The sequence below is a fragment of the Dendropsophus ebraccatus genome, chromosome 5, assembly GCF_027789765.1.
Source record: "Dendropsophus ebraccatus isolate aDenEbr1 chromosome 5, aDenEbr1.pat, whole genome shotgun sequence".
In the NCBI taxonomy this organism is placed as follows: Eukaryota; Metazoa; Chordata; class Amphibia; order Anura; family Hylidae; genus Dendropsophus; species Dendropsophus ebraccatus.
The window spans coordinates 125,202,083-125,229,034 of record NC_091458.1 but is presented as its reverse complement, the minus strand read 5'-3'; the positions used below and the strand labels follow the sequence as shown (position 1 = coordinate 125,229,034).

Sequence of the window (26,952 nt, the reverse complement as noted above, 5' to 3'; positions counted from 1 at the left end):
GATCGATGCTGAGGAGGGAGGTAACACACATACCTTCCTCCTTAGCGTCCCAGGCACTATAGGGGGCTATCAGCAGGTTAGATTTGACTTCCCCTTTAAGCAGCCTGTATAGTAGGGTTAGTGCACAGTACATGGATTACTGCTTGTGTGCTCATAGTTTTCTGGTGGCACTCCCTACTTATTTACTTTTCCCTGGTCTTTTCACCGCTGGCATTATTCTCTTCATAAATCTTAATGTGCTATGCCATTGGTAGGTAGCAGAGATTCTGGGAAAATCTGCAATGCAGCAGCTGTGAGCCTGTAAAACACCAGGGTACAGTATGTATCATGGATTGTTTACTAGTGTGAATTGTCATTCACCTCAGCCTAGGTCACACATGTTGCTCTGACTACATGACAGGCACATAGGCGGTTCAGCAGCAGCACATGCTGAGGCTTGGGAGTGCTGGGCTTATTCCAGGATGAATAGCAATGTATTTTTGGCAAGCCACTTGCTTAGATCTGCAGTGTACAGAACACAAGCTCAGACTATCACCAGCTCTGACAGCGTATCTGCGTGCTGGCTGTTTGCTGTTATTGTACATGGGAACATTCTCAGGGGAGCACTGGGGGGCCTTACTTCAGTAACGGTAAGATTTATACATGTCCATACATTTATATGTATCTATACATGGACCGGATTTAATCTGCGTTCCTATAATCCTGTCATTCTGTTTCCCTTTAGTTATCTCTATCATCTTAGTTTACAGTTTTTCAGTTTACAGTTTCTCATCAATTACCTATTATTTTGTTGGTGTTGTTTTTGTATTGTTAATAATAGTATTGTGAACATATGGGAGTAACCAGCATGTCCTTTAGAAACAGTATCACAGGGGAAGTGTTTCATATAATAAAGTTGTCTACCATAGAGTAACTGCTCATGCAGATGGCTGTTTTTATGGCGTCATACCACGTCCATGTTCTACAGAGATGTATGGTCTCATTTTACGCCTTCAATTTAATAGTCAAGCGGCATTTAAAACGGGACGTGCCTCAATTTTTTGTTTATACACAAAATCAGACCAAAACGGTAACACAGTGACATGAAGGGGCACCATACATGTGTTTAAAGGGGTAGTCCAGGAAGGGTTTGGGGTTTTACTACTGCTCTGGACAGTTCCTGACACAGATAGAGGTGGCAGCAGGGAGAACAACATCAGACTGGAAAGAATTACCATACTTGCTTTGGGGCTTAAAGCAGCTGAGGTACTTGAAGGCTTGAGTTACTTAAATAGAAGTAATCTGCATAACTTTCTGCCACTAGCTAACTTTTTTTTTAATCTCTGGAATAATACCCCATTTAGAAGTGTCTGTGGTTCAGTATTGCTGAGCCATAGGAACTCTAAAGGTGCCTATTCACCTTTAAAAACTATGGGGGAGATTTATCAAACATGGTGTAAATTGAAACTGGCTCAGTTGCTCCTAGCAACCAATCAGATTCCACCTTTCATTCCTCACAGACTCTTTGGAAAATGAAAGGTGGAATCTGATTGGTTGCTAGGGGCAACTGGGCCAGTTTCAATTTACACCATGTTTGATAAATCTCCCCCTATAGGTTGACAGTTATCTCTCCTGACTACCCCATTTATATGAACGTTTAGATGCAGTTTTTCCACACTTATTGCAACTTGAGTTTCAAAGCAGGGGTGCCTTCCCCCATACCGGTAGCAATTAATAGTTACTTGTTACACTGGCTCCAAAGCAATGATTCTCCCTTGTGCCCTGCTCTGTGGTAGAGCACGTTTTAGAAGTCAGTCCATACAAAAAGTGAGAGCGTTCTTATATCCAGTGACACAAAGGGGGCGTCTTCTCTGATTGGAGTCATTCACCTTTATTTTCCTTTTCTATGTGGCTCAGGCCACGACTCCACCAGAGAAATATTTTAGGTTCTTTGCTCCAGCCCATATAGTGGGTAGCCCCCCAGGAATTAGGTCTCCTCTGTGCCCTTGTGTAGTAGTTAGGTTTCTTCTGTGCATCCATATAGTAGTGGGGTCTCCTCTGTGCATCCATATAGTAGTTAGACCCCCAGTAGGTAGTATTCCACATGTAGCTATACCTCTTGTAGGTAGCCTTTGCCACCCCTGGTTGTTAGGCCCTACAATAGGTAGCATTGCCTATGCAGGCATTCCCTCTGGTAGTTGTCTCCCCTCCCTCATGTAAATAATCCCCTTTATAGGTAATCCTCCCTGTAGTAAAGCTCCCCATGTAGGCAATCCACCTCTGGGTAATCCTGCCCTCTAGCCAATTTCCACCGTATTTAATCCCCCCAGTACTATGCCCCCCCCCTTCTCCGCATATAGGCATCCCCCTCTGTCATATATAAAAAAAAAAATACAAAAAAACATCCATACTCACCTGGCTGCAACACAGTCCACCAGTCTCCCCTATTCCTTCCAACTCAAAGGAAGTTGCTTTTCAGTGACTGGAGCGCTGGGGGAGAATGCGGTCTTTTGTGACTACAGGTATACCTCCCAAGCGCCCCTCTTTTGGAGGGACAGTCCCTACTTTTGACCCATGCGCTTCTGTCCTTCTTTGCCCCTTACATGTCCCTCTTTTTGACCTAGAAATTAGATCTGCATTGATAATCTCTTTATGTTTCTCTAGAAAGTGTCTGGTTTCTTACTGTATAATAGACTTAAACTTATACATATTATTCCTTCATGTGGTGAAAGCTGGATCCTAAAATTGTTATATTCAAATGAATTATGTCATGTTATGGCCCCTTTCACACTTTATTACACACATGCAGACTCATTTATTTCTATGGCCTAATACTCGCATCTGTAGATGTTATGGATGCATTTTGGGGACATGATCTGTGCCAAAAAAAGAGGATTAAGCCATTGTGCGTCTGTGTCATCTATTTGAATCAGTGGGTCCTTGTAAATGCGGATAGTTACTGAAACACATCTGTGACCCTGTCCGCAGTTGCGGGTCTGTAATGACATACAGGGTTACTGATACGTGAATGGCACCTAATATATACAGGATCTGCTGCAGATTTGCAGCTAAATACATGCATCAATCTGCAGCAGCTGTATGTGTGAATGCATCATTGAATTAAAAAGTGTAGAAATGTCTGTAAAGTGAACCACAAGTGTCCCTCTTTGTCAACCCAAAAAGTAGGGAGGTATGACCACAGGCATAAAACTGCCTGCAGCCTCTAGAGTGGTTGGCAGAGCAGGGAGCCAAAGGCTCCTCACTGTCAATAAGAGCACCACATTTAATTGTAAGTGCTCGTCAGGAGCCCTTACAATTATACGGCCAAGCACAGTGCATGCCTAGTATGAATAGTGATTTCTAGGATTATGGGAGGACTTGCATATGTGTTGTGCTCACACCCTGCTCTATCCTGCCCACTGACAGCTTCCATAGCAAGTCCCCATGGCTCACTATTCATACCGGGCATCTGTCTACACTAGCTATTTACGCTCATTATAAGAAGATGGAGGACCGGCTCATTTCATCCCACCCTTCATATGACATAGAGGTACACTACCCTGCAATGCGTGCTGGGGGGCAAGAAATCAAGAGTACAGTCACATGACATCACATGACAGTCACATGACATCACATGACAGGAGCACCTTATCACTTACAAAATTACTTGGCTTTATGATTGTATTGTAATTAAAGGAGGTTCCCATAATGGGACAACCCTTTTGAAAGACATAGATAATAAAAAAACACAAATGTGTGTATTTCCTACAAAAAGGTACAATATGCTTGAGCCTGAGTGGGACACCTCAACCTCTGGGTCCTATAGGACCTGCTGTTGCTATAGTTACACCCATGGCCTTGTTACCGCTTTGAGTAAATGCTACTGATAATTCAGCCACACTGACATCTCATGTAGTATGTCAGGTCACTATGGATATGCTACACAATGGATAGCCATACTATGGATATCACTACTTAAATGGAAACTATCAGTAGGTTAGACAGGGCGCTGCGGATGAAGGTACTTTCATCCTCTGCACAGTTTCCATACAGTTTGCAGTTTAATCTTACGTTTAATAAGGCTGCTTGCAGCCAGCACTGGGGGTGGGGGGGTGGGGTGTCTACCGCCCCCAGAGCACCAATCTTCTCCAATCAATGGAGCGGGCAAGCGGGATAGGTGCTCTGGGGGCGGTAGCCTTGTCCTCAGTGCTCCAAACAACCTAATTAGACGCAAAATCAAACTAAAAACTGCAGGGGAATGGCTGAGAGGATGAAGGTAAGAGACTTAATCCCCTATTACACGGGGCGATCTCCAGGAGCTAGCGAGTGTTGACGCGTCAGGTCAGCACTTGCTTGCTCCTTGTTCCGCTCTCGCTGCTGGTGCTATTACACGTGGCGACAGCTATCAGGTAAGTGTGAGGGGCCTCGGGGAGCTGAAGGGGCCTCTTTAGATCGTCCAGGGAGCCCATAGGAGATAGCGACGGTCTGCTCCTATTACACGGACTATTGGATGATAATCGCTTTGTGTAATAAGGCCTTTAGGGGCTCAGCCTCATGCGCAATAGGGCAATATCAGCAGGTAAGATCTGTCTAAACTGCAGACAGCTTCCCTTTCCCAAAGAAGCACCTACCGGTACGTCCTGCTGTGGGTGGAGAGGTTCAGAGAGGGGCCGCGAATCGCTGCAATCCCAGCTGCTTTCTGTGGCCCAGGACCGCGGCTGTTAGTGGGTGTGGTCGATTGCCGCACCCACTAATTAGGACAGTTAGATGCAGCTGTCAAACATGACAGCTGCATTTAAATGTCCATTATAGCCCCTATTCCTGGTGTCTAGTGGCCGGATCTCTCCCCCACCCCGGGCTAGGACTCAGCATCGGAATGACACTGATCCCGGTTCGGTATTCTATGTAATATGTCTGGTCTGCAGCACACCAGAGTAATAGAGCACTGATCTAATGGATCTCAATGGGAGATCAGTGCTGTGTATATAGAATTAATGTAAGTGAAAAAAAAATGTTTTATTAATTAAAAAAAATCCCCTCCCCTATTAAAAATTTGAATCAGTCCCCTTTTCCTAATATATATATATATATATATATATATATATATATATAACATACTTGGTATTGCCGCATGCGTAATCATCCGAACTATTAAATTATCGCATTTCCTTTTTTTTGTCAAATCTGTGTTTTATAAATTTTTTAAGACAAGATTAATACAAACATGTGCCATGAGGCACAGAAAAGGTTCAAACAAATGTAACACGATAATAATCAAAGTAACCATACAACTGGGGCAAAGGAAGGGAGGGGGGGATAGATAGGGAGGCATACTCTCAGAAATAGCATTGACAGGTATTGCGCAAGACTAAATTATCACATTTCTGATTTTGCAAGGTAAACATTGTAAGCGCAAAAAAATTCCAAAATGCAAAATTGCGTATTTTTGGTCACATCAAACCCAGAAAAATTGTGACAAAAAGTCGCATATACGCAAGTAAGGTACCGATAGAAAGTACAGATCATGGTGCAAAAGATCACACGTCACACAGCCCCATAGACCAAAGGATAAAAGCGTTATAAGGAGCAATTTTAAGGAACATTTAGTTTTTTTAAAAGGTTTTAATTTTTTAAAAACCAACAAATAAAATAAAAGTTATGCGAGTTACCTATCATTGTAATCGTACCGACTCGAGGAAGATAGATAACAAGTCAGTTTTACCATAGGTCGAATGGTGTAAACACAAAACCACCCCAAAAAAAAAATGTGTTTTATTTTCAATTTCACTGCGCATATAATTTTATTTCTGGTTTCGCAGCATATTTTATGCAAAAATCAAGTCTGTCATGACAAAGTACAATTAGTGGCGCAAAAAAAATAAGGGCTTGTGTGGGTCTGTAGGTGAAAAGATGCAAGCGCTATGGCCTTTTAAACACGAGGAGGAAAATCGAAAATGCAAAAACGAAAATTGGCCCGGGAGGGAAGGGGTTAATGAATGCTGGGTAGTTGTCTGTGTGTGTACTGGATATCAATTTTCAAAATAATTAGAATAATTTAAAAAGATACAAATGAATTGCTAACATATTTACATCCTAGCATAGAAAAACGTCTTGCATTACTTTACTGTTACTATTATTCTTTGGGTCCATTAACGGCCGGACAATACCATTTGATTGATTGGTGACACAGTCCTAATGAAACGTAAGAGAAGATGAAGTCTCTTGCTGCTTCCCTCCCTCCCTCCCGCCCCCTCCTCTCCCGTTACCATTCTCTGCTCTAAAGAATATAAATGATGTAACATCCTTCTAGGAAGCTACTTATGTAACATTTGAAACAGAGCTGCATAGCCATCAAGCTTAGTCATGCATCAAGAGCTGACTTTATACGCCATGAGATTCTAAAGCGTCTACTTACAGACGGTAACCCCACAGGGCAGGTTCCTCTGTGTACTAGGACAATGATGCTGTGGTGAAGAATTGGAAGAGGATATTCAAAAACACTGACTTGAAAGTCACAGGCCTGAGGATAGATCCAAGACGTGGTATGCTCATCCTTGTACGTGCACCTTTCTCACATCCTTCTGAAAAGCTAAACAATTTAATGCTTGCAGTATTTTATAAAGCCTTACAGTAGAGATCAGAATATATGTCTGCCAATAGCTTTGCTGATTCATTGTGAGTGGCCTAAAGCTGTTTTGTCGTAGGAATATTAATGTGAATGCATACATATTATTACATTTTTATCTGATATGAAGCCATTGCATGTTACGATACTAAAACATGGCTTGTATAATTTTTTTCTTTAATTTTGTATTAATATTTTTAGCTATTTTGTCTAGTTGTTATGTTAACTCTTAACCCTTAGAGGACTGGGCCAATTTAAATTTTTGCGTTTTTGTTTTTCCCTCCTTGTACTTAAAAGGCCATAGCACTTGCATTTTTTCACCTAGAAACCCACATGAGCCCTTATTTTTTGCGTCACTAATTGTACTTTGCAATGAATTTTTTCATAAAGTACACTGCAAAACCAGGAAAAAATTCAATGTGTGGTGAAATTGAAAAAAAAAAAAACGCTTTTCTTTTCTTTTTTTTTCGTTTTTACGCCGTTCACCCTGGGGTAAAACTTACTTGTTATATATGTTCCTCAAGTCGTTACGATTACAACGATATGTAACATGTATAACTCTCATTGTATCTGATGGCCTGTAAAAAATTAAAACCATTGTTAACAGATATATGTTCCTTAAAATTGCTCCATTCCCATGCTTATAGCACTTTTATCCTTTGGTCTATGGGGCTGTGTGAGGTATAATTTTTTGCGCCATGAAGTGTTCTTTCTATCGGTACCTTGATTGCGCATATATGACTTTTTGATCGCTTTTTATTACAATTTTTCTGGATTTGATGCAACCAAAAATGCGCAATTTTGCACTTTTTTGCGCTTACGCCATTTACCGTGCGAGTTTAGGGATGTGATAAATTAATACTTTGGGTGATTACGCACGTGGCGATACCAAACATGTTTATTTATAACATGGGAAAAGGGGGGTGATTCTGACTTTTATTAGGGGAGGGGGCTTTTTATTAATAATAACACTTTCATTTTTACTTTTACACTTATACTAGAAGCCCCCCTGGGGGACTTCTAGTATAAGTGCACTGATCTCTCATACAGATCTATGCTGTATCGTTGAGATAGGCACATCGATTGCTTCCGGCTGCTGCAGCCGGAAGCAATCGAGTGCCGAGCGGGATCAGCGCCATTACGGCACTGACCCCGGACAGGGTAAGATGTGTGGATCATGCCCACTAGACACCAGGGAACAACTGCATCAAGTAATCGGATGCAGCTGTCAACTTTGACAGCTGCATCCGATTACTTTATTAGGGGGCACGGCGATCGGACCGTGCCCGCTAATAGCCACGGTCCCGGGCTACGAGCGGCACCCTGGACCGCGGCGGTTCAGAGCGCGCCCGCCGTGTGGCCCCGCTCTGAACGCATGGAGGCGGCCCTGGACATACGGGTACGTCCAGGGTCGCCTAGGGGTTAAAGACGATGACCAGTTAAGATACAACATAATTTTATTAAACTAATTAGAAAGTTTATAAGAAATATATAAAAGGATTATATACAGATGGTATGGCAGACATACAATAACCAGGTGTTCTTTGGACATACTATGGGATTACATACAATTTTTTCATAGATGTGAATAGAAAGTTTAAGTACTTACAGTATCATTAGTAGATAGTAACATAATCTGTTGTTAAGCATCAGCCACTTTTGAAGGAACAAGTGGCTGAAAAAAAAAAAACATCTGCAGCAAAATGGCGCAAGACAGAGAACAAGTCAACACCAGGAACATACAAGAGTTAATCATATCAGTATCTGTCATAACTTCATCCGGGGAGAGGCTACCAGCAATCTGACAGAGCTCCAGTACTGGTTTCTACACTATGGAGACCCCATAGGTCCAACCTCTCTCAGATGGCAGTAACTCTCGGGATATTATACACCATTAGAATTAAAAATTTTAATACAACCTAGTGTTTTAGTGTTTAGAATACACAGATCTTGCCTGTGTGCGTCAGTGATAGTAATAACACCACAGCACACAGCAATACTGATCCTGCTTAGGTTGGTATGAGTCACATAATTCAAAAGTAGGGTCACATTATTACATATAATTTATCCAGGGGTCAAATCCTTACCAATATTTCCTATCCCAATCTCTGCCAGTCTGATGGAAATAGTTGGATTGGTGGCTGTCCGAAGAACACTACATACCAAAGTATGTAGAAAAGAGACAATAGTATAGGGCTGTCTTTCAGGGTTTGGACTAGGTCTCTTATTTCCAGTGACGTTGAATGTTAATACGATAACAAAGACATTTGTATGTGTCCAACTTTGTGTCAGTAGTTTAGGGAAGGCCCTTTCCTTTTCCCGCATGAAGTTCTTAAAGGCATGGTTGGTTAACCTGAGTGGCCCGCACAGAGGGCTGACCTTTGTCCCATTGAATGCCTTTGGAATGACATGGAATGCCAGTGGCAAGCTAGACCTACTTTCCCAACTTCAATGACTGGCATTACATACATACTCACAGTCACACTTTATGGGGAAAGTCTTCCCAAAAGGCTGGAGGCTATTTAAGATGGGAGCATCCGCCAAGCTATTATAAGTTTGGTGATCAATGGCCTACATACTTTGGGCCATAGAGCATATATGTGTGCATAGTCATGTAGATGATGGAATGGAACCAACAATGTCCATTTCTGATCAGAATAGGAAGTATTATTGTCACTACAGATGATCCATACTGATAACTCAGCATAGAAGTCCAACATATAGAAGACTAATGTTTACATGATGAACACTGCTAGATGTAGACTATCACTGAGTACATGTTAATAGCTTAATTTCCTCTACCTACTGCCACTCCTAAGTAGATGTATTTCTAAAATGTGACCTATTGATTTTCAGGTTCCTAAGGGAAATATTAAAGAAAAATGACTCGTGAAGAGGAATTACCTGACTGGCAGAGTTCTCAAGAGTTTTATGAGAAATATGAGCCCAAAGAGATCTTGGGAAGGTAAAGACTTATTTTACAAAGATATCATACGTGTACACAGATCAGCCATAATATGTGAAACCACAGTGAGTAACATTGATTACAACAACACCTTACAAGTTGATGTTCTGGGATCTGCTTCCTTGACCTTGAGAAAGGCCAGGTGGAAGAATGCCCAAAGCAATAGTGCCATGGCCCGGGGTGCTGGAGCTATTATGCAGCAGGTGGACTCTCGTGTTTCTACGGGGACAGGAGTGGTTTTACCCACCCCCCGGACCAATGGGCATTGGCACTTGAAAGGGTAGAACAGGTGTGGGTTCAGCGGGGGTGGCACTTAAACAAAGGTGACTTTTAGTGGTTATCTTCAATGCAATTTAATTAAAATAAACCTGACAGGTGCAGGTGACTGTAGTGAATGAGGTAGTGACTGAAGAGTAGAGGTAGAAGTAGAAGTGAAGCTTGTTCTGATAAGGTACATGGACTGTCTTGGGGGCCTTGTCCAAGGTAGAAATGTGCTTTGCCAGGATTAGTGTACAGTAGACATGTCAAACTCTGGCCCGTGGTGCCATTATTTTTTGGCTCGCCATGCTTTTCCATTGCTGTGTTAAATTTGGCCCACCTGACGTTGCAGCAGATTATAATATGGGTGGTCCATAGAGCTGCTTGGACCACCCATATTATAATCTCGTAGGCTGCAGGCAGTTTTTAGTCCGTGGCCTAGAAGTATCTCAGTAGTGCCCCAATGCTGGCAATGTGGTGAAGTCATCACGCGCATCCTCCGACGGGCGCCTCCTGCAGCCTCTGGAGCCGCAGGAAGGTTGAGTCCAAGCTAAGGGGGCAGTCATGAGCTACAGTAGGGGCTGGCTTCTCTTTTAGAGACTATTCTTGAGGACTGGCTTCTACATAAAAGACTGTTAGGGAGGGATGGCTACTATATAAGACTATTGGAGAGGGCTGACTACTATAAAAAAAAATATTGGGGTGGACTGGCTACTATATAAGAGACTATGGGGGAGAGCTGGCTTCTATATAAGACACTATTGGGGAAGGCTGGCTACTATAAAAGACACTATTGGGAGGGCTGGCTACTATATAAGAGACTATTTTGAGGGCTATCTACTATATAAGACACTATTGCGAGGACTGGCTACTATATAAGACACTATTGGGAAGGGCTGGCTACTATTTAAGAAAATATTGGGGAGGGCTGGCTACTATATAAGACACTATTGGGGAAGGCTGGCTACTATAAAAGACACTATTGAGAGGGCTGGCTACTATATAAGACACTATTGGGCAAGGCTGGCTACTATAAAAGACACTATTGGGAGGGCTGGCTACTATATAAAAGACTATTTTGAGGGCTATCTACTATATAAGACACTATTGGGAAGGGCTGGCTACTATATAAGACACTATTGGGAAGGGCTGCCTACTATATAAGACACTATTGGGAGGGCTGGTTACTATATAAGACACTATTGGGAGGACTGGCTACTATATAAGACTATTGGGAGGGCTAGCTGCTATATAAGACATTATTGGGAGGGCTGGCTACTATATAAGACACTATTGGGAGGGCTGTCTACTATATAAGACACTATTGGGAAGGGCTGGCTACTATATAAGACACTATTGGGAGGGCTGGCCACTATATAAGACACTATTGGGGGCTGGTTACTACATGGGACACTATCGGGAGGACTGGCTACTACGTAGGTCTCTAATAGTACGCCTGGCTAGTATGTGGGGCACTATTTGGGGGACTACTACATGGGGCACAATTATGGGATTACCTACTGGTTGAGGGATATAATGGGTAACTTTCATGTCCGGAAAATTACTTTAGGATAGGCAGTGCTAGGAACGACGCACGGTGCTCTGACAGTGCCAGAAACGCTGCATGCAATCTATCATGGTTGGCCCATGACTTTTTCCAATTTTTTAATTTTGGCCCACTGTGTATTTGAGTTTGACACCCCTGCTGTAGAGAATGATAGTGAAGAAGAATACTCGTACTCACATATAGATATATATCTGATAGCCTTCTACCCAACCAGTTCAGCAGGAACTTATGGTACCACATCTGTATACCTACTATAAGGGCCCTTTGGTTACACTACATACTCTATGACCAAGAACTTATGTGGTTTGCATATAGTACGGGCAGAATTAACTATTAGGCTTCGTTCCCACTGAGCAAAACTAGCGGAATTCTGCCGCGGAATGCCGTTAGGCTCCCCTCATAATGGGAGTCTATGGGAGGTGCGCGCTCCTGCTTTGTCCGCGCTGAAGATGTTCTGCTAGTTTTGCTCAGTGGGAACGAAGCCTTAAGCACATGATATGATACATTATTTGCTACATTTGTTATATCCTATCTATGTCATTTTTAATTCTTTTCTTTATTGATACTACCATTTTTGTTGCATTAAATGAACATTTTTCAATTTTCAATATTTTTATTGTATTACATTGCCTTGAGGTCTAGGCACCTTTTGTATATTTTTTCTAGTGAACTTTAGTGACTTGGGTAATCGCTGCCTATTTGACCCCGGCTAATTGATGTCTCAGTGAGCTGCATCCAATCAATGAAATAAAATTTATTGGCCTAAATGTACTAATGTGTTGACACTTTCTGTATTTCTCTAGAGGCGTTAGTAGTGTGGTACGTCGGTGCATCTTCAAGCCGACCAGGGAGGACTTTGCTGTCAAGATTATTGATATTACTGGTGACCATTTGACAACAGAGGAAATTCAGGAGCTTCGAGAAGCTACCATCAAAGAGATCGACATATTGCAGAAGGTCTCTGGGCATCAGAATGTCAGTGAGTAATACATTTTACATTTATAGTGTGAAGATTCTTGGATTACATATATGTTATTCAATATGTGTTCCATTACAGCTCCAATCTGCCACACAATCTAGAGGTTAATAAACAGAAAACAATGGGGGGAATAAATAAAAAGTTTTCACGCATGAAAACTGATGATCAAAACCGTTTCTGGTCTCCTATAAAGTGTGACCAGTGGAAGATGCTGGCTATTAAGTTTAGGTTTCCTAGCAAGCTCAGTGATTTCCTTACTACTTTGCTATCTGGTTTCTCTGACCTCTTGTTAAGTGTACCCTGATTATCCTGGTTTTCCGCCTGCCCTGACCTTTTGGCTTATGACATTACATTTTTGTACCTCTGCTGCCCACTCGTTGTGACCTCGGACTGTTGACCCTCCTCAAGTGTGTCACAAATTTCAAGTTGGGGACGGGTGCATGGTTGTCCACAGCCGCCTAGGGCTGATAGAGGCAAGTGAGTGGGGACAAGTGCAGGGTCAACTTTCTGTGTTTTCCCTGTCTCTTCCCTGACCGAGTGGAACCATTGTGTGAATGTACCCTTAGGCACTCTTCTTTCTGGCTAATAGAAAGAAGTCCTGAAAATTTTCTTCCATTTAATGGCACCTAATAGGACATATGGCTAGGAGTTAATTTTATTAATGTAGTGCATACTGGACTACCTACTACTATAGACAGTACTATTAGATTTGTGTGCTTTATGCCAGAAACAGTGAAAATAAGTTAATTTTTTCAATCAAGATTAAACCCATTCTGAGCTCTGTCTGAACACTGTCTTACTCCTTTAATTCTTTTAATTGATTCCCCTACCACACCCGTCTCTTCTCTGCTGACTTCTTTCTGGCCACTTCAAGGTTAACTTTGTTTTGCTTAGGTGATTGACATTTGGCTTCTCCAATTACATGCTATAGAAAGTATTTTGTCCGCCGTACCCGCCATCGGTGTAAGATGTAAAGGGCTCCCCCGAACGTCCGCGGAAAGATGGAAAATAAATGCCCAACCCCTTTGTTCTCAGAGGCAAAAGCCACAGTCAGAGCTTTCTGGCTGTAGATTACTCCTCCCAAAAGAGACACAGAGCTGCCTGCAGTTAACACCACAAGCTGACTGAAAATAGATTTATACAGCTCCCATTGAACTGACTAATAAATCGATTTAATTTTACTACTCTCCTCCTAATAGTGGCTAAACGATACCAGATTAGTCTTTAACATTATGGCTATGTAAAGAAAAGAGTGGATATGGATATATTTACTAAACATAAAGATATACTGTGGAACCACTGGGCACATTTAGATAAAAAATATAATACAATAAACACACAAATTGTTAACCAATAGTACAGCATATATACTTACTGAATAATGCATCATTCTCTTTTTTATTTATTCATTACAGTCCAGTTGAAAGACAGTTACGAGTCCAACACATTCTTCTTTCTTGTCTTTGACCTGTAAGTATACTCTAGGTTTAAGTTCATTTGTTGCACTGTTTGTTAGTATTCCATTTGAAACAGTTATCAAATATTACTATAATAGCACTGCCAAAAACTCAGGGGCACAATGTGCTTTTTTTTTTTTTTTTGTGCGCCATAAATGTTTAACTCCCCCTTTTTCCTGACGCTGTATTTATCAAGAGGCGCACACCAGCATAGCGGAGGCTGCTTGGGCAGGAGGTGAAAATTTTTGTTTGCATGTTTTTGTCCTATTCAGGTGAAAAATTTCTGCCCATATGGTGCACAAAGCGAAAACTTGAAAACAAAGCGCACAGGAACTCCCATGCGCAAAAATTTGCACTCGTTTGCGCTAGTCACAGACCTTGATAAATGTGCCCCTAAGACTTTTGTAGGGGGCTGATACATGCCAAATCTGCAAGAATACAAAAACCTAGACAATAATGATGGTGTGATAAAATGGCTCCCCTTCACAGGTCATATTTATAATACTGATGTTTGGCTTTGCATCACAGGTCCTCATCAGTCTCCAAGCCCAAGTACAACTACAGCCTCTGCACTCTCTATAGCAAGGGTCCTCAACTGGCGTTCCATATTGTGTTCCATATTTGTGTCCCCTTGTAGAACCTACTGTATTTTCCTGCGTATAAGACTACTTTTAAACCCAGGAAAATCTTCTCAAAAGTCAGGGGTTGTCTTATACGCCGGGTGTCGTCTTATAGGGCGAGTGCTGAAAAACTTCAGAACTGGACTGGAGAATTTGCAGTCGCCGCATACGGTGGGGGGGGGAGCTCAAAAAAACGTCCGCATCCACGCCATGTGCAGCAACCATATGAAGGGCAGAGCAAGCTGCAGGCATCCAGGGTATGGAAAAAAGAGATACGGTAGAGTGGTGCTGGCTGTGTGGCCGCCCTTGTATCCTACCGGTATTACTGTACCTGCTTCTCTGCCTCTCGCTGCTGTCTGATGTTTCTTATTTGGTGTGCGTTGGACGAGGGGTAGTCTTATACAGCGAGTATAATTCAAATTCTATATTTTAACTGGAAAAGTTGGGGGTCGTTTTATACGGACGAAAATACGGTATATGTCCTCCTTTTTTTAGCAGCAGCTTATATACTGTATGTATTACTTTTTTATATATATATTTCAGGCCCTTCCTGTTTTTACATTACACTGTGACGAGGATTGTATAACTGGTTAAAAAACACATCACTTATGCAATCCAAGTGCATAAAAATAGCCTAGACAGATCCCGTACATCTCCCTCTAGGAACACAGGGAATCTCCTGGGCTTCACACTTCAGTGGTTGAATGAAGTTTATGAATGTCATTCTAATGGGCTTAGGGTATCTTTCCAATGCTAAATTGTTGTGTGCAGTTCTGTGAGGCATATTATGCATTGCTGAATGTATTACCTGCCACCTTGTCTGTATAACAGCTGCCCCCGGAGACCTCAGTCAGCTATCACCAGCTCAGATGTCCAGCTACCCTTTACTGTGACCAGTTATAATTACTCTCCATGTTATTTTTACCCTTTGCTCTGCCTGCTAGGGTGCAAGCGAGACCTTCCTATAACTGCTCCAGGCACATTTAGATCCTGACATTTTAGATGTGTGTGATAGCAGTTTGGCCAGACAGAAATCATTTCATCAAAATCTCCTTAGCTCTTTCAGGTACATTTTAAAAAAAATCAAAAAAAAATCATCAAATCCTTAATTTAAAGGGGTACTCAGGCGGAGAAATTTTTTTTTCATTAAACTGATGTCAGAAAGTTATACAGATTTGTAAATTACTTCTATTTAAACCTTTTGATTTTTCCAGTACCTATCAGCTGCTGTATGTCCTGTGGGACGTGGTGTTTTTCTCCTGTCTGACACAGTGCTCTCTGCTGCCTTCTCTGTCTGAAACAAGAACTGTCCAGAGCAGTAGAGCTTTTCTATAGGGATTTGCTAATACTCTGGACAGTTCCTGACTGCAGATGATCGAACAGGGACGAGGTTCAGGTTTGTACAAACCCGACAGCCCGAGTACCGCCTGGAAAACAGGGATACAGCCTAGGTAATAAGCTGTATCCTTGTTTTCCAGGCAGTACTCGGGATGTCTCCACCTTCCCCACAGAACGGGAAGGCAGCGGGAGTCAAATGCCGATGGTTCGGGTTCGTATGAACCTGAACCTCGCCCCTGTTTAATCATCTCTATTCCTGACATGGACAGAGAGCACTGTGGCAGACTAGAGAGAATACACCACTTCCTGCATGACATACATAAGCTGATAAGTATGGGAAGACTTGAAATTTTTAAATAAATAAAAAGTTTGTGCCACCAGTTGATTGGAAGGAAACATGTTTTCACTGGAGTACCCCTTTAATCTGAAACATAAACTAATTTGGATGCTAACAATATTAAAGTAAATGGAATTTAAAATAGATTGCTGGTATTTGGTATGTGTCCTTAAATCCCAGATTTTAACCCTAGATTGTGTCTGTTATATGGAAATGAAATGACAGGCTGAACAGGAACTGGCAGGAAATTGGTGCAGCTTACCTATAAAGCTTATTCTTTGATTAATGATTATAAATTTAAGTCTATGAACAAAGCTAGAACACATCAATAGAAAAAAAAAATGCATATCCCCACGTCGTCTTTTATTGGCCATTTTACAGATTTTTTCTTATTTTTTTTACGGATGTCATTTTAGTGCTAAAACACTGCAGTTTTATGCAAATTAGTCATCATTAGCATGAAACAGATGCATTTTGGTACCAAAATGATGTCCGTCCAAAAATATAAAACAGTCGCAAAATGGACAAAAAAGGAAGTTTTGGTAACATAGCCTATGGGTGTACTATACCAACACCGTACAGTAACAAGATATCAGGGTCTAACATTTAATTCATTATCAATTTAAGGAAATGTTCCCACTTTGGGAACATATGAGGCAAAGGTGGCCGTCTCGTTATAAAGATCATGATCATTATTAGTGGCCGTCTATATAACGAGGCAGCCGCCTATGCCCGATATGTTCCTTAAGTCGGACCATAGGCATAAACTAATTTGTAAAAATGAACACAAAATATTACAGCAGTAGACACCCATTAGGACAGGTTTGAGATCATGATCTTTATGGTAATTTATGATGATATTACCTAGCACTATATGCCTCCTCCATAGCTTTCTATATGTATATTGTATATATACTGGCTTAACAGGATACACATACCCGTAAACCTGTCTGCAGTGGAGTGTATGTCAAATTGCCCAACATGCTGCTCACTTTTTACAATGGCACGTCTATCAAACTCCTCTAATGCTACTGGAGATCAAAGTAGCAGAAAATCTTTGGAAATCACTAGAGTAGTGTGTGACTTGAAACCATTGTCTTTTTTTCCAGTACTTGAAGCGACTCTGTACCCACAATCTGCCCCCCCCCCCCAAAATCACTTGTACCTTCGAATAGCTGCTTTTAATCCAAGATCTGTCCTGGGGTCCGTTTGGCAGGTGATGCAGTTATTGTCATAAAAAACAACTTTTAAACTTGCAGCCCCGTGCCCTATGGCCGTGGCTTACATTGTGTATGCATTAGGCTGGCACACCCTCTCTGTCCCTCCTCCCTGCCCTCCTCATCATTAGAAATGCTCCAGGCAGATTGTCTCCTGTGTGAACACTGCACAGGTCCTTAACGATCCAGCCCATGTGACGTCCTCTCACAGCTGATGAATAGGAGACAATCTGCCTGGAGCATTCCTAATGATGAGGAGGGTGGGGAGGAGGGACGGAGAGGGTGTGCCAGCCTGATGCATACACAATGTAAGCCATGGCCGAGGACACAGGGCTGCAAATTTTAAAGTATTTTTTAGGACAATAACTGCATCACCTGCCGAACGATCCCAGGACAGATCTTGGATTAAAAGCAGCTATCCGGAGGTACAAGTGGTTTGGGGGGACAGATTGTGAGTCGCTTTAAATGACACATAAAATCCCTCTCAGTATTATTAATACAACGGTAGTAAATATTGTAATTGCCAATGAGTTATGTTTTTTTAGGATGAAAAGAGGAGAACTGTTTGATTATCTGACAGAACAAGTTACTCTCAGTGAGAAGGAAACCAGGTAATGGGCTTACAAAGCTAAAAGTATAACATCTGTCTATGCATCTGTGAACAATACACAAAAGTGTGAACCCAGAGGCCCCTGGGCCACCAAGTAACCATCATTTGGAACCAGAACTCAAAATTATATTTGGGGTTTAAGTGTTATTTATTTATTTTTTCATTTGAAAAAACATACAAACATGTCAAAACTTTTTGGGGTTCAAGTGTTATTTTATTTATTTTTTTTTTTTTTCATTTGAAAAAACATACAAACATGTCAAAACTTTTAAAGACGCCAGTAAAAAAAGCAAAGTGTTTGCTTTTCTCACTGCTGTTATTATGGTTCGTTTTTATCAATAAAGGAACTGTAGATTTGCAACAAACATGGTGAGTGCCGCAATATTTCTACATTTACATGTTACAATGGAGTGGTCACAGTGGTTGGACCCCCACCAATCACTTGTCATAAACTCTCATCTTGGGAAAACCCTTCAAACCCTTTAGTTTGAGTCAGGCAGAATCCCAAATGATCAATGATCAATATCCAATCCTTTCATTTAATATAGTCAGCCCTTTAAAGCAATGTGTGTATGATGCATGTCTAGAAAATCTCAAGTCTTTGTATAATAAATAATTTGGCATTATATTCGTCAGGAAGATAATGCGAGCCCTGCTTGAAGTTGTTGCATACCTGCATTCCCAGAATATCGTACACAGAGACCTGAAACCCGAAAACATTCTACTGGATGACGATATGAACATCAAGCTGACAGATTTTGGATTCTCTTGTCAGATTCCGGAAGGAACAAAACTAAAAGGTAGGACGTTCTATGAACGGTCATCTAGTTTAATTACTGATGCAACAACCCCACCGACAGCTGTACTAGAGATTAGCAGGGTCATGCAGGTTGTGTAGTATGTGTCTGCTGTTCGGTGTGTACTTATAACACACTTATCATTACTGACATCTTGTTTTAATTGTTTTCCTTCAATCATAAGGGTGCGTTCACACATTCTCCGCAAACAAGAGTGGATTGTTGGAATACAGTTCCAACAATGGGAAAACAGAAGCGCTGTTTTGCTGGGGAATAAAACGTAAAGGCGGCAAAACTCAATAGTGCAAGAATTATGGGGGAGCTAACTCCGTAACCCTATTAATGGAGGAATTGATCCTAGTAATATGACCTGGGGCGTAACTACAACTATAGCAGCTGCTATAGGGCCTGCCACATGAGGGGGCCCTGTGGCCAACTCATTACACTGGGCCCCCTCAGCTGTCATCATTTGTAGCACCAGGTGGGCACTCCTGATGGGCACTTGCAGTTATGACTAAACTTTATGGTGTAGTGATCAGTCAAGAAGGGGGCCCAATCAAAGGTTTGCTATGGGGCCCAGCCATTTCTAGTTACACCCCTTAACATGATATCTCTTCACATAGTACATGGGTGTCAAACTCAGGCATGATGGAAATTGTAGTTTTATAACAGCTGAGCCTCAGTTTGACACCCATGACGTAGTATAATAATACCCTTTAACCTCTTTCTGAAGAAGGATGTACCAGTATGTACTGCTACGGTACGACCCCGCTCTGAACCGCCGCCGCAGAAAGCAGCCTGGGACTGTGGCTATTAGCGGGTGCAGCCGAACGCATCAGCTAATTAGGACAGTTAAATGCAGCTGTCAAACATGACAGCTGCATTTAAATGCCCTGCATAGCCTTTCTCCGGGCCAGGACTCATCGTCGGAATGACGCTGATCTTGGCTCGGCAATCTATGTATCTGGTCTGGAGCAGACCAGAGTAATAGAGCACTTATCTGATGGATCAGTGCTCAATTATATACATAGCATTGATCTCAATGGGAGATCAGTATTGTGTATATAGAAGTCCCCCAGGGGACTTCTTATTAATGTATGTGGGGAGAAAAAAGTTTTTTATTAATAAAAAAAATCCCCTCCCCTAATAAAAGTCTGAATCACCCTTTTCCTATTTTATAAATAAAAATAGATAAAAAAATAAACACCTAAACTATTAAATTATCACATTTCAGATCTTGCACGGTAAACGGCGTAAGCACAAAAAAATTCCAAAGTGCAAAATTGTGATAAAAAGTGATCAAAAAGTCACATATACGCAAGTAAGGTACCGATAAAAAGTACAGATCATGGCACAAAAAATGACACCTCACACAGCCCCATAGACCAAAGGATAAAAGCGTTATAAGGATGGTCATAGAGCGATTTTAAGGAACATTTAGTTTCTTTAAAAGGTTTTAATTTTTTAAAAGCCATAAAATAAGTCATGCAAGTTGCATTTCATTGTAATCGTACCAACTTGATGAACATAGATAACAAGTCAGTTTTACCACAAAACACAAAACCACCCCCCAAAAAATATTATGTTTTATTTTTTTATTATAATAAAGATAATTTCTTTTCTATTTAGCTATTTATAAATCTGCACCTTATTTTCTGTTTCTACAAAGAAATATGTGGTACCCCAGGATACCTGGCCCCTGAAATTCTTCAGTGCTCCATGGATGAGTACCATCCAGGCTATGGTAAAGAAGTAGACATGTAAGTTTATAAAGTTTTCATCAAACTTTTGTATTAGCTAGAAGATACAGAATAATAGTAATGTACTGATACATGAGTAAGAAGTAAAGACATGCATGCTACTATAACTGCATTTACTATGTAGTATTTGGACACTGTGGTATCAAATATTAAAGTGACTTTCTCCCCCGCAGGTGGAGCAGTGGAGTTATCATGTACACCCTACTGGCAGGATCACCCCCGTTTTGGCATAGGAAACAGATGCTGATGTTACGAATGATAATGAATGCAGACTATCAGTTTGGTTCCCCAGAGTGGGATGACCGATCAGACACAGTTAAAGACCTGGTATAGCATAAGCCTTAAAGTATAGGTTTTATTTATTGAATGAAATAACTTTTATAAACTTACAAGGATGCCACCATTTTGTATGTCTGTTTTAGAACATATTTGCCGTTCCATCATTTCTCAGAAGTACGACATGCCACTTTTCTGTTATCATTCTCCTTGTCAAAAGGTGGTGTCCCTAAATAATCTACTACAGTCCCCAATGGCTGCATGCGCTCCAATGACCGGGCCAATATTTATACACAATCAGCAATTAATTTGTACAGTTCCAACAAGAACAGAGAACTGAGTTCTCAGAAAAGGTGCTCCAACATTTTTGCTTTATGGAGAATTCCAGAATTTAGTAAAAGCGTGTTAGATGAGGTGACAGATCCTATTGAAAGTGGTTGCCTTAAAAGGGTATTTCAGGAAAAATTAAATTTTCCCCTAAACACAGGATAGGGGAAAAGTAGGAGATTGTGGGGGTCCCACCTTTGTACCCCCCACAGATCTCTGTCTCGGGCCTTGCCACCTCTGTTATGAAAAGAGCCGCAGGTACAGCACGTGACCCACGACTCTATCCATTCCTATTGAGCTACCGGAGCCGAGCAAGCCGGAAAAGTACTGTACTCATCGCTTTTATTCGGCTTCATAAGAGTCAACCCCGTCTGTCCTTAGTGAGCTCCCTCTGCCTATACTACATGTCCTAAAGGGCAGAGCATGTGGCTTCTCACATCCGAGCAAAAGGGGTATTTAGATAAGCCTATGGAGGCTAATTTATATATTAATAAACCTATGAAAATTATTCTTACTTATAATACAATAACATCACAATCATATTGCTACCACAAAAGGAAAGACACTTATTTTTTTTTTTTCATATGTCAGATTGCCCGTCTCCTAGTAGTGAACCCTGAAAGACGTCTGACAGCAGAAGAGGCACTGGCACATCCCTTTTTCCAACAATATGTAGTAGAAGAAGTGCGCCATTTCAGTCCATATAGGAAGTTTAAGGTAAATCTGTAATTCTATTTCATATACTGTATGTTTAAACCAAACCACGTGAAATTAGTTTTTTTTTTTTCATAGCAGGCTTGGGTGGAATGATCCTATATACTTTCCAAGATTTTTTATTTTTATTTTGTGAACATGTAAATGCCCAGCGGACATTTCCTAGCACAGCAAAAGCCCAGCCTAGTCCAGTCCATGTCCTCTTTATCGAGTGTCATTCAGCCAGATGGGGTAGGCAAATGTAAGCGGTTACGGAGGTGATAAATAAGAGGACAAGAGCTGGACTTGCCTGGACTTATAGGCTATGTTCACACATAGTATTTCCATCAGTATTTTGGTCAGTATTTTTTTTTTACCGAAACCAGGAGTTGAACAGACAGGGCAAAATTATAATAGAAAGATTTGCACAGTTTCTGTGTTTTCAACCCACTCCTGACAGACTGGCAGAAATACTATGTGTGAACAAAGCATTACTATACTACGAGAAATGCCCTCTGAGATTTTAAAGGGGCATTCCGCTCAAACATAACTACGTTGCTGCCCATGGTAAGGCGAACAATTCATTCCATACTTGTTAGTATCTATTCAGTCTCCTTCTCCTGGTTCTCAGCTGCTGCTTTTTGCCCAAGACACAAAAAAACTGTTTGTGAGCTTTTCTCTCAGTCTCTCCTCCCCCCCTTCCAAGACGGCTGATGTAAAAGAGTCCCTATCTGCAACTTTGTATTGCTGGGTTAATCACAGTGAGTTCATCAGCAACTTGACCTCCGTTTAACCCTTCCAGCATTACAAAGAACATAGTAAAACATGGCCATGTGCGGTGGAGGGTTGATTTTCTCATGTTTTTATTGCATTATTGGACTTTGAAACAAACGTGCACCCCCATATGAGCTGTTAGCCATACCTTGGTGGTTCTGTGCGGAGGAGTATAACAATAGCAGTTACAGCTAATTCTCATGTTATTGGAAATATACAATAATGCATTGAATGAAATTGTCTATTTACAGGTCGTCTGCTTAACAGTTTTGGCCTCTGTCCGTATTTACCACTACTACCGTAAAGTGAAACCTGTTACCAAGGAGATTGTTGCACGGGACCCATATGCAATCAAGCCCATTAGGAAGATGATTGATGCTTGTGCATTCAGGATCTATGGACATTGGGTGAAGAAAGGAGAGCAGCAGAATAGAGCTGCCCTCTTTGAAAACACAGCAAAGGCCATTCTACTGTCCCTGGCTGCAGAGTCCAGTATATCCTAAAGTTTACATGAAGATACAACAAGTGTGCTTGTCCACTAGGGATCAGTGAACCTCAAGCATACTCTGTTTCGTTGTAACCCGAATGCTCTGAATCTGATTACCGGTGGCTAAACTTGTTGGATGCAGCCAATGCCGCACACTCCGGTTCGGACAAACGTGATCGAGGTCTGCTCATCTCTATTGTCTACATTAAGCATTTACAGAGTGATAGCAACTGCAATACAAATATTTGTGTGTATGTAAATATATTTATTCAATACTGATGCTACATGATTAATTAAAAAAAATGTTATTACCTTATTTTTAAGATGTTTTTATGAGATGTCCCATATGTCGGCTGCTGGAATGCATTCGCCAGGTCTGTGATCATAAATTTTTAGAATGTAAAGTGGACCTGTCAGTACAATATACCTCCATGGTTAAAGGGGTTATCCAGGATTAGAAAAACTATAGCTGTTTTCTTTCAAAAATAGTGCCAATCTCGCCCTTAGTTTGTGTGTGGTATTACAACTTGGCTATGTTCACTTCAATAGAACTTAGCTGCAATACTACACATAACAGTAGTGCTGTTAAAGGGGTAGTGCGGCGTTTAACATTTATTCACTAAATAACACATATTACAAAGTTATACAACTTTGTAATGTGTGTTATTTTAGTGAATGGCCCCCTTCCCCGTTTCCCCCCCACCCCGGAAGTGTGGTGCATTATACTTACGTATTCGCTGTCAACCTCGGCCTCCATCTTGGGTCGATGAAGTCATCGGGAGGCCGACCGGACCGCTCCAGCAGTCCCTCGTGACGCCCCCCCCCCCCTCTGCCGTGTCCATCGCGGCTGAGCAGCTGATGACACGGCAGAGGGGGCCGGCATGAGGGAAGGCTGGAGCGGTCCGGTCGGCCTCCCGAAGATGACGTCATCGACCCAAGATGGCGGCCGGGGTCGAAGTATAATGCACCACACTTCGGGGGTGGGGGTACGGGGAAGGGGGCCATTCACTTAAATAACACACATTACAAAGTTGTATAACTTTGTATAACTTTTGTATAACCCCTTTAAGCAGTTATGTTGTTCTATTCCTGGATAACCCTTTTAAGTATAACATATTATAAGTACAGGCCTAATTGGTTACTAATAACCCTTTACAATGTGTTTACAAGAAAAGAGCTACTACTAGAGATCACTCTAATGGAATGTACTCAGCGTGAGCGCCAGCTGTATATAGGGCCCTTGTGGGAGCAGGTCTCTTTTAGAGAAAAAACAAAAAAATTCAACATAGTCTTTATAAGGGGTTGTTAGACAGTTATATAGCTCTATATCAATAAACCTATTAATGGTAATGTTATTTGTATCAAAAACAAGGATAAAACTATAAAAACATAATGCTTTATGTCTGAGAAACTAGTGTCCTGAAAATAAATTTTCTCTTCCATAATTTTAAACCATAGGCCAGATTCACACAATATTTTTTAAGTGTTGCATATGTTTATTCTGCAAGTTCCGTAAGTACACCATGAGCCTAAAAACTACATCCAATTGATTTAATGAGAAAATATGGACCATTGTTCACATAGTGCTTTTTTTCCAGTGCAACAAGTCCATTTTTCATAAGTATTATACATCCAATGCTTTTAGTGAAATGGGGGTGGGGACTAAAAGATGCTCCTAATACTGATGAAACAAGCTTTAAAGGGGAATTATCAGCCGGTGGTAATCCTGATGATAATCCCAGTGATGGCTCCATAGTGTGCTGAGGATGAAGGTATGTCTCTTACCTTTGTCATCGGCACCATTCTCTTGCAATTTGTAGGGTAATAATGTGTCCCATAAGGCCATTAAGCGCACGGGGGAGGGGGCTACCGCCCCCCAAACACCAATTTGCCCCTAGCTGACCCGCCCCTTCTAAAGATTTTCAGTAAAACGGGCAAGATCGGTGCTCCTAATGTCCTTACCAGACACAGGATTATACAACAAACAGCACGAGAACGGCACCCATGATAAAGGTAAGAGACATACCTTCCTCCTCAGCGCTCTATTCTGATAGTTCCCCTTTAACCCTTTAAGGACATGGCCCATTTTCGTTTTTACGTTTTCGGTTTTTCCTCCTTGTGTTTAAAAGGTCATAGCACTTGCATTTTTCCACCTAGAAACCCACATGACCCCTTATTTTTTGCTTCACTAATTGTACTTTGCAATTACAGGCTGAATTTTTGCATAAAGTACACTGCGAAACCAGAAAAAAATTCAAAGTGTGGTGAAATTGAAAAAAAAAACGCATTTCTTTTATTTGGGGGAAATGTGTTTTTACGCCATTCGCCCTGTGGTAAAACTGACTTGTTATGCATGTTCCTCAAGTCGTTACGATTAAAACGATATATAACATGTATAACTTATATTGTATCTGATGGCCTGTAAAAAATTCAAACCGTTGTTAACCAATATACGTGCCTTAAAATCGCTCCATTCCCAGGCTTATAGCACTTTTATCCTTTGGTCTATGGGGCTGTGCGAGGTGTCATTTTTTGCGCCATGATGTGATCTTTCTATCGGTACCTTGATTGCGCATATACGACTTTTTGATCGCTTTATATTACATTTTTTCTGGATTTGATGCGACCAAAAATGCGCAATTTTGCACTTTGGGATTTTTTTGCGCTGACGCCGTTTACCGTACGAGATCAGGAATGTGATTAATTAATAGTTCGGGCGATTACGCATGCGGCGATAGCAAACATGTTTATTTATTTATTTATTTGTTTACTTTTATTTAAAACCTGGGAAAAGGGGGGTGATTCAGACTTTTATTAGGAGAGGGGGCTTTTTACTATTAACAACACTTTTTTTTTTTTTTTTACACACATACTAGAAGCCCCCCTGGGGGACTTCTAGTATATATACTTTGATCTCTCATTGAGATCTCTGCAGCATAGATATGCTGCAGAGATCCATGAGATAGGCACTCGTTTGCTTTCGGCTGCTGCAGCCGAAAACGAACGAGTGCCGAGCCGAGGACGGCGCCATCTTGGACGCGTCCCCGGCCGGCATCAGTAACGGAGATCGCTCCTCCGGGACAAGGTCCCGGAGGAGCGATCTCCCCCACTAGACACCAGGGAAACGTTGCCTCCGGTAATCGGAGGCAGCTGTCAACTTTGACAGCTGCCTCCGATTAGCTAATTAGCGGGCACGGCGATCAGACCGTGCCCGCTAATAGCGGCGGTCCCGGGCTACACGCGGCACCCGGGATCGCGGCACTTCAAAGCGGGGCCGCCGCGCGGCCCCGCTTTGAAGTGCAAGTGAGGACATAGGACGTACCGGTACGTCCTATGTCCTTAAGAGGTTAAAGAAGTGTGACGAAACTTTTTATTTAAGTATTGAATTGCCCCCCAAAAGTTATACAAATCCCCAATATATACTTATTACAGGAAATGCACATAAAGTGCTTTTTTCCCTGCACTTACTACTACATCAAGGCTTAACTTCCTGGATAAAATAGTGATGTCACGACCTGTGCGGGCTGTGGCTGCTGGAGAGGATGATGACAGGGGGACACAGGGCACTGGAGGGACACTGAGCATCCCTCTGCCATCATCCCCTCCAGCAACCATAGCCCGCACAGCTCTGGGAGTCGGGTCGTGACATCACCATTTTATCCAGGAAGTGAAGCCTTGATGCAGTAGTAAGTGCAGGGAAAAAAAGCACTTTATAAGCATTTCCCGTAATAAGTGTATATTGATGAAAACTCTGTACTCTGAGAAAAGCTAAGAATGAATCATGAGAGAGCACTCAGCGCACTGAAGGATCATGTTACATGTTGCCATAGTCTAAAGGTCCTATTACATGATACGATTATCGGCCATATTCGTCTTGTGTAATAGT

The 26,952-nt window shown here is 41.6% G+C and overlaps 1 protein-coding gene across 7 annotated transcripts; it reads left to right on the top strand.

Moving 5' to 3' along the window:
* The first annotated feature begins 519 nt into the window (after positions 1 to 519).
* On the top strand, positions 520 to 23,330 carry PHKG1 (phosphorylase kinase catalytic subunit gamma 1). Of its 7 annotated transcripts, none has more exons than XM_069972483.1 (10): positions 520 to 629; positions 9,461 to 9,569; positions 12,198 to 12,373; positions 13,789 to 13,843; positions 17,888 to 17,953; positions 18,589 to 18,752; positions 20,419 to 20,509; positions 20,683 to 20,836; positions 21,704 to 21,829; positions 22,831 to 23,330. In XM_069972483.1, the coding sequence occupies exons 2-10, from the start codon at positions 9,487 to 9,489 to the stop codon at positions 23,080 to 23,082; spliced, it is 1,167 nt and encodes a 388-aa protein (XP_069828584.1). In that variant the 5' UTR covers positions 520 to 629; positions 9,461 to 9,486; the 3' UTR covers positions 23,083 to 23,330. The 7 variants fall into 7 exon arrangements, with proteins under 7 accessions (XP_069828584.1, XP_069828590.1, XP_069828589.1 ...); XM_069972489.1 differs by lacking the exon at positions 520 to 629 and adding an exon at positions 3,662 to 3,754; XM_069972488.1 differs by lacking the exon at positions 520 to 629 and adding an exon at positions 3,875 to 3,894.
* Positions 23,331 to 26,952: the final 3,622 nt, after the last annotated feature.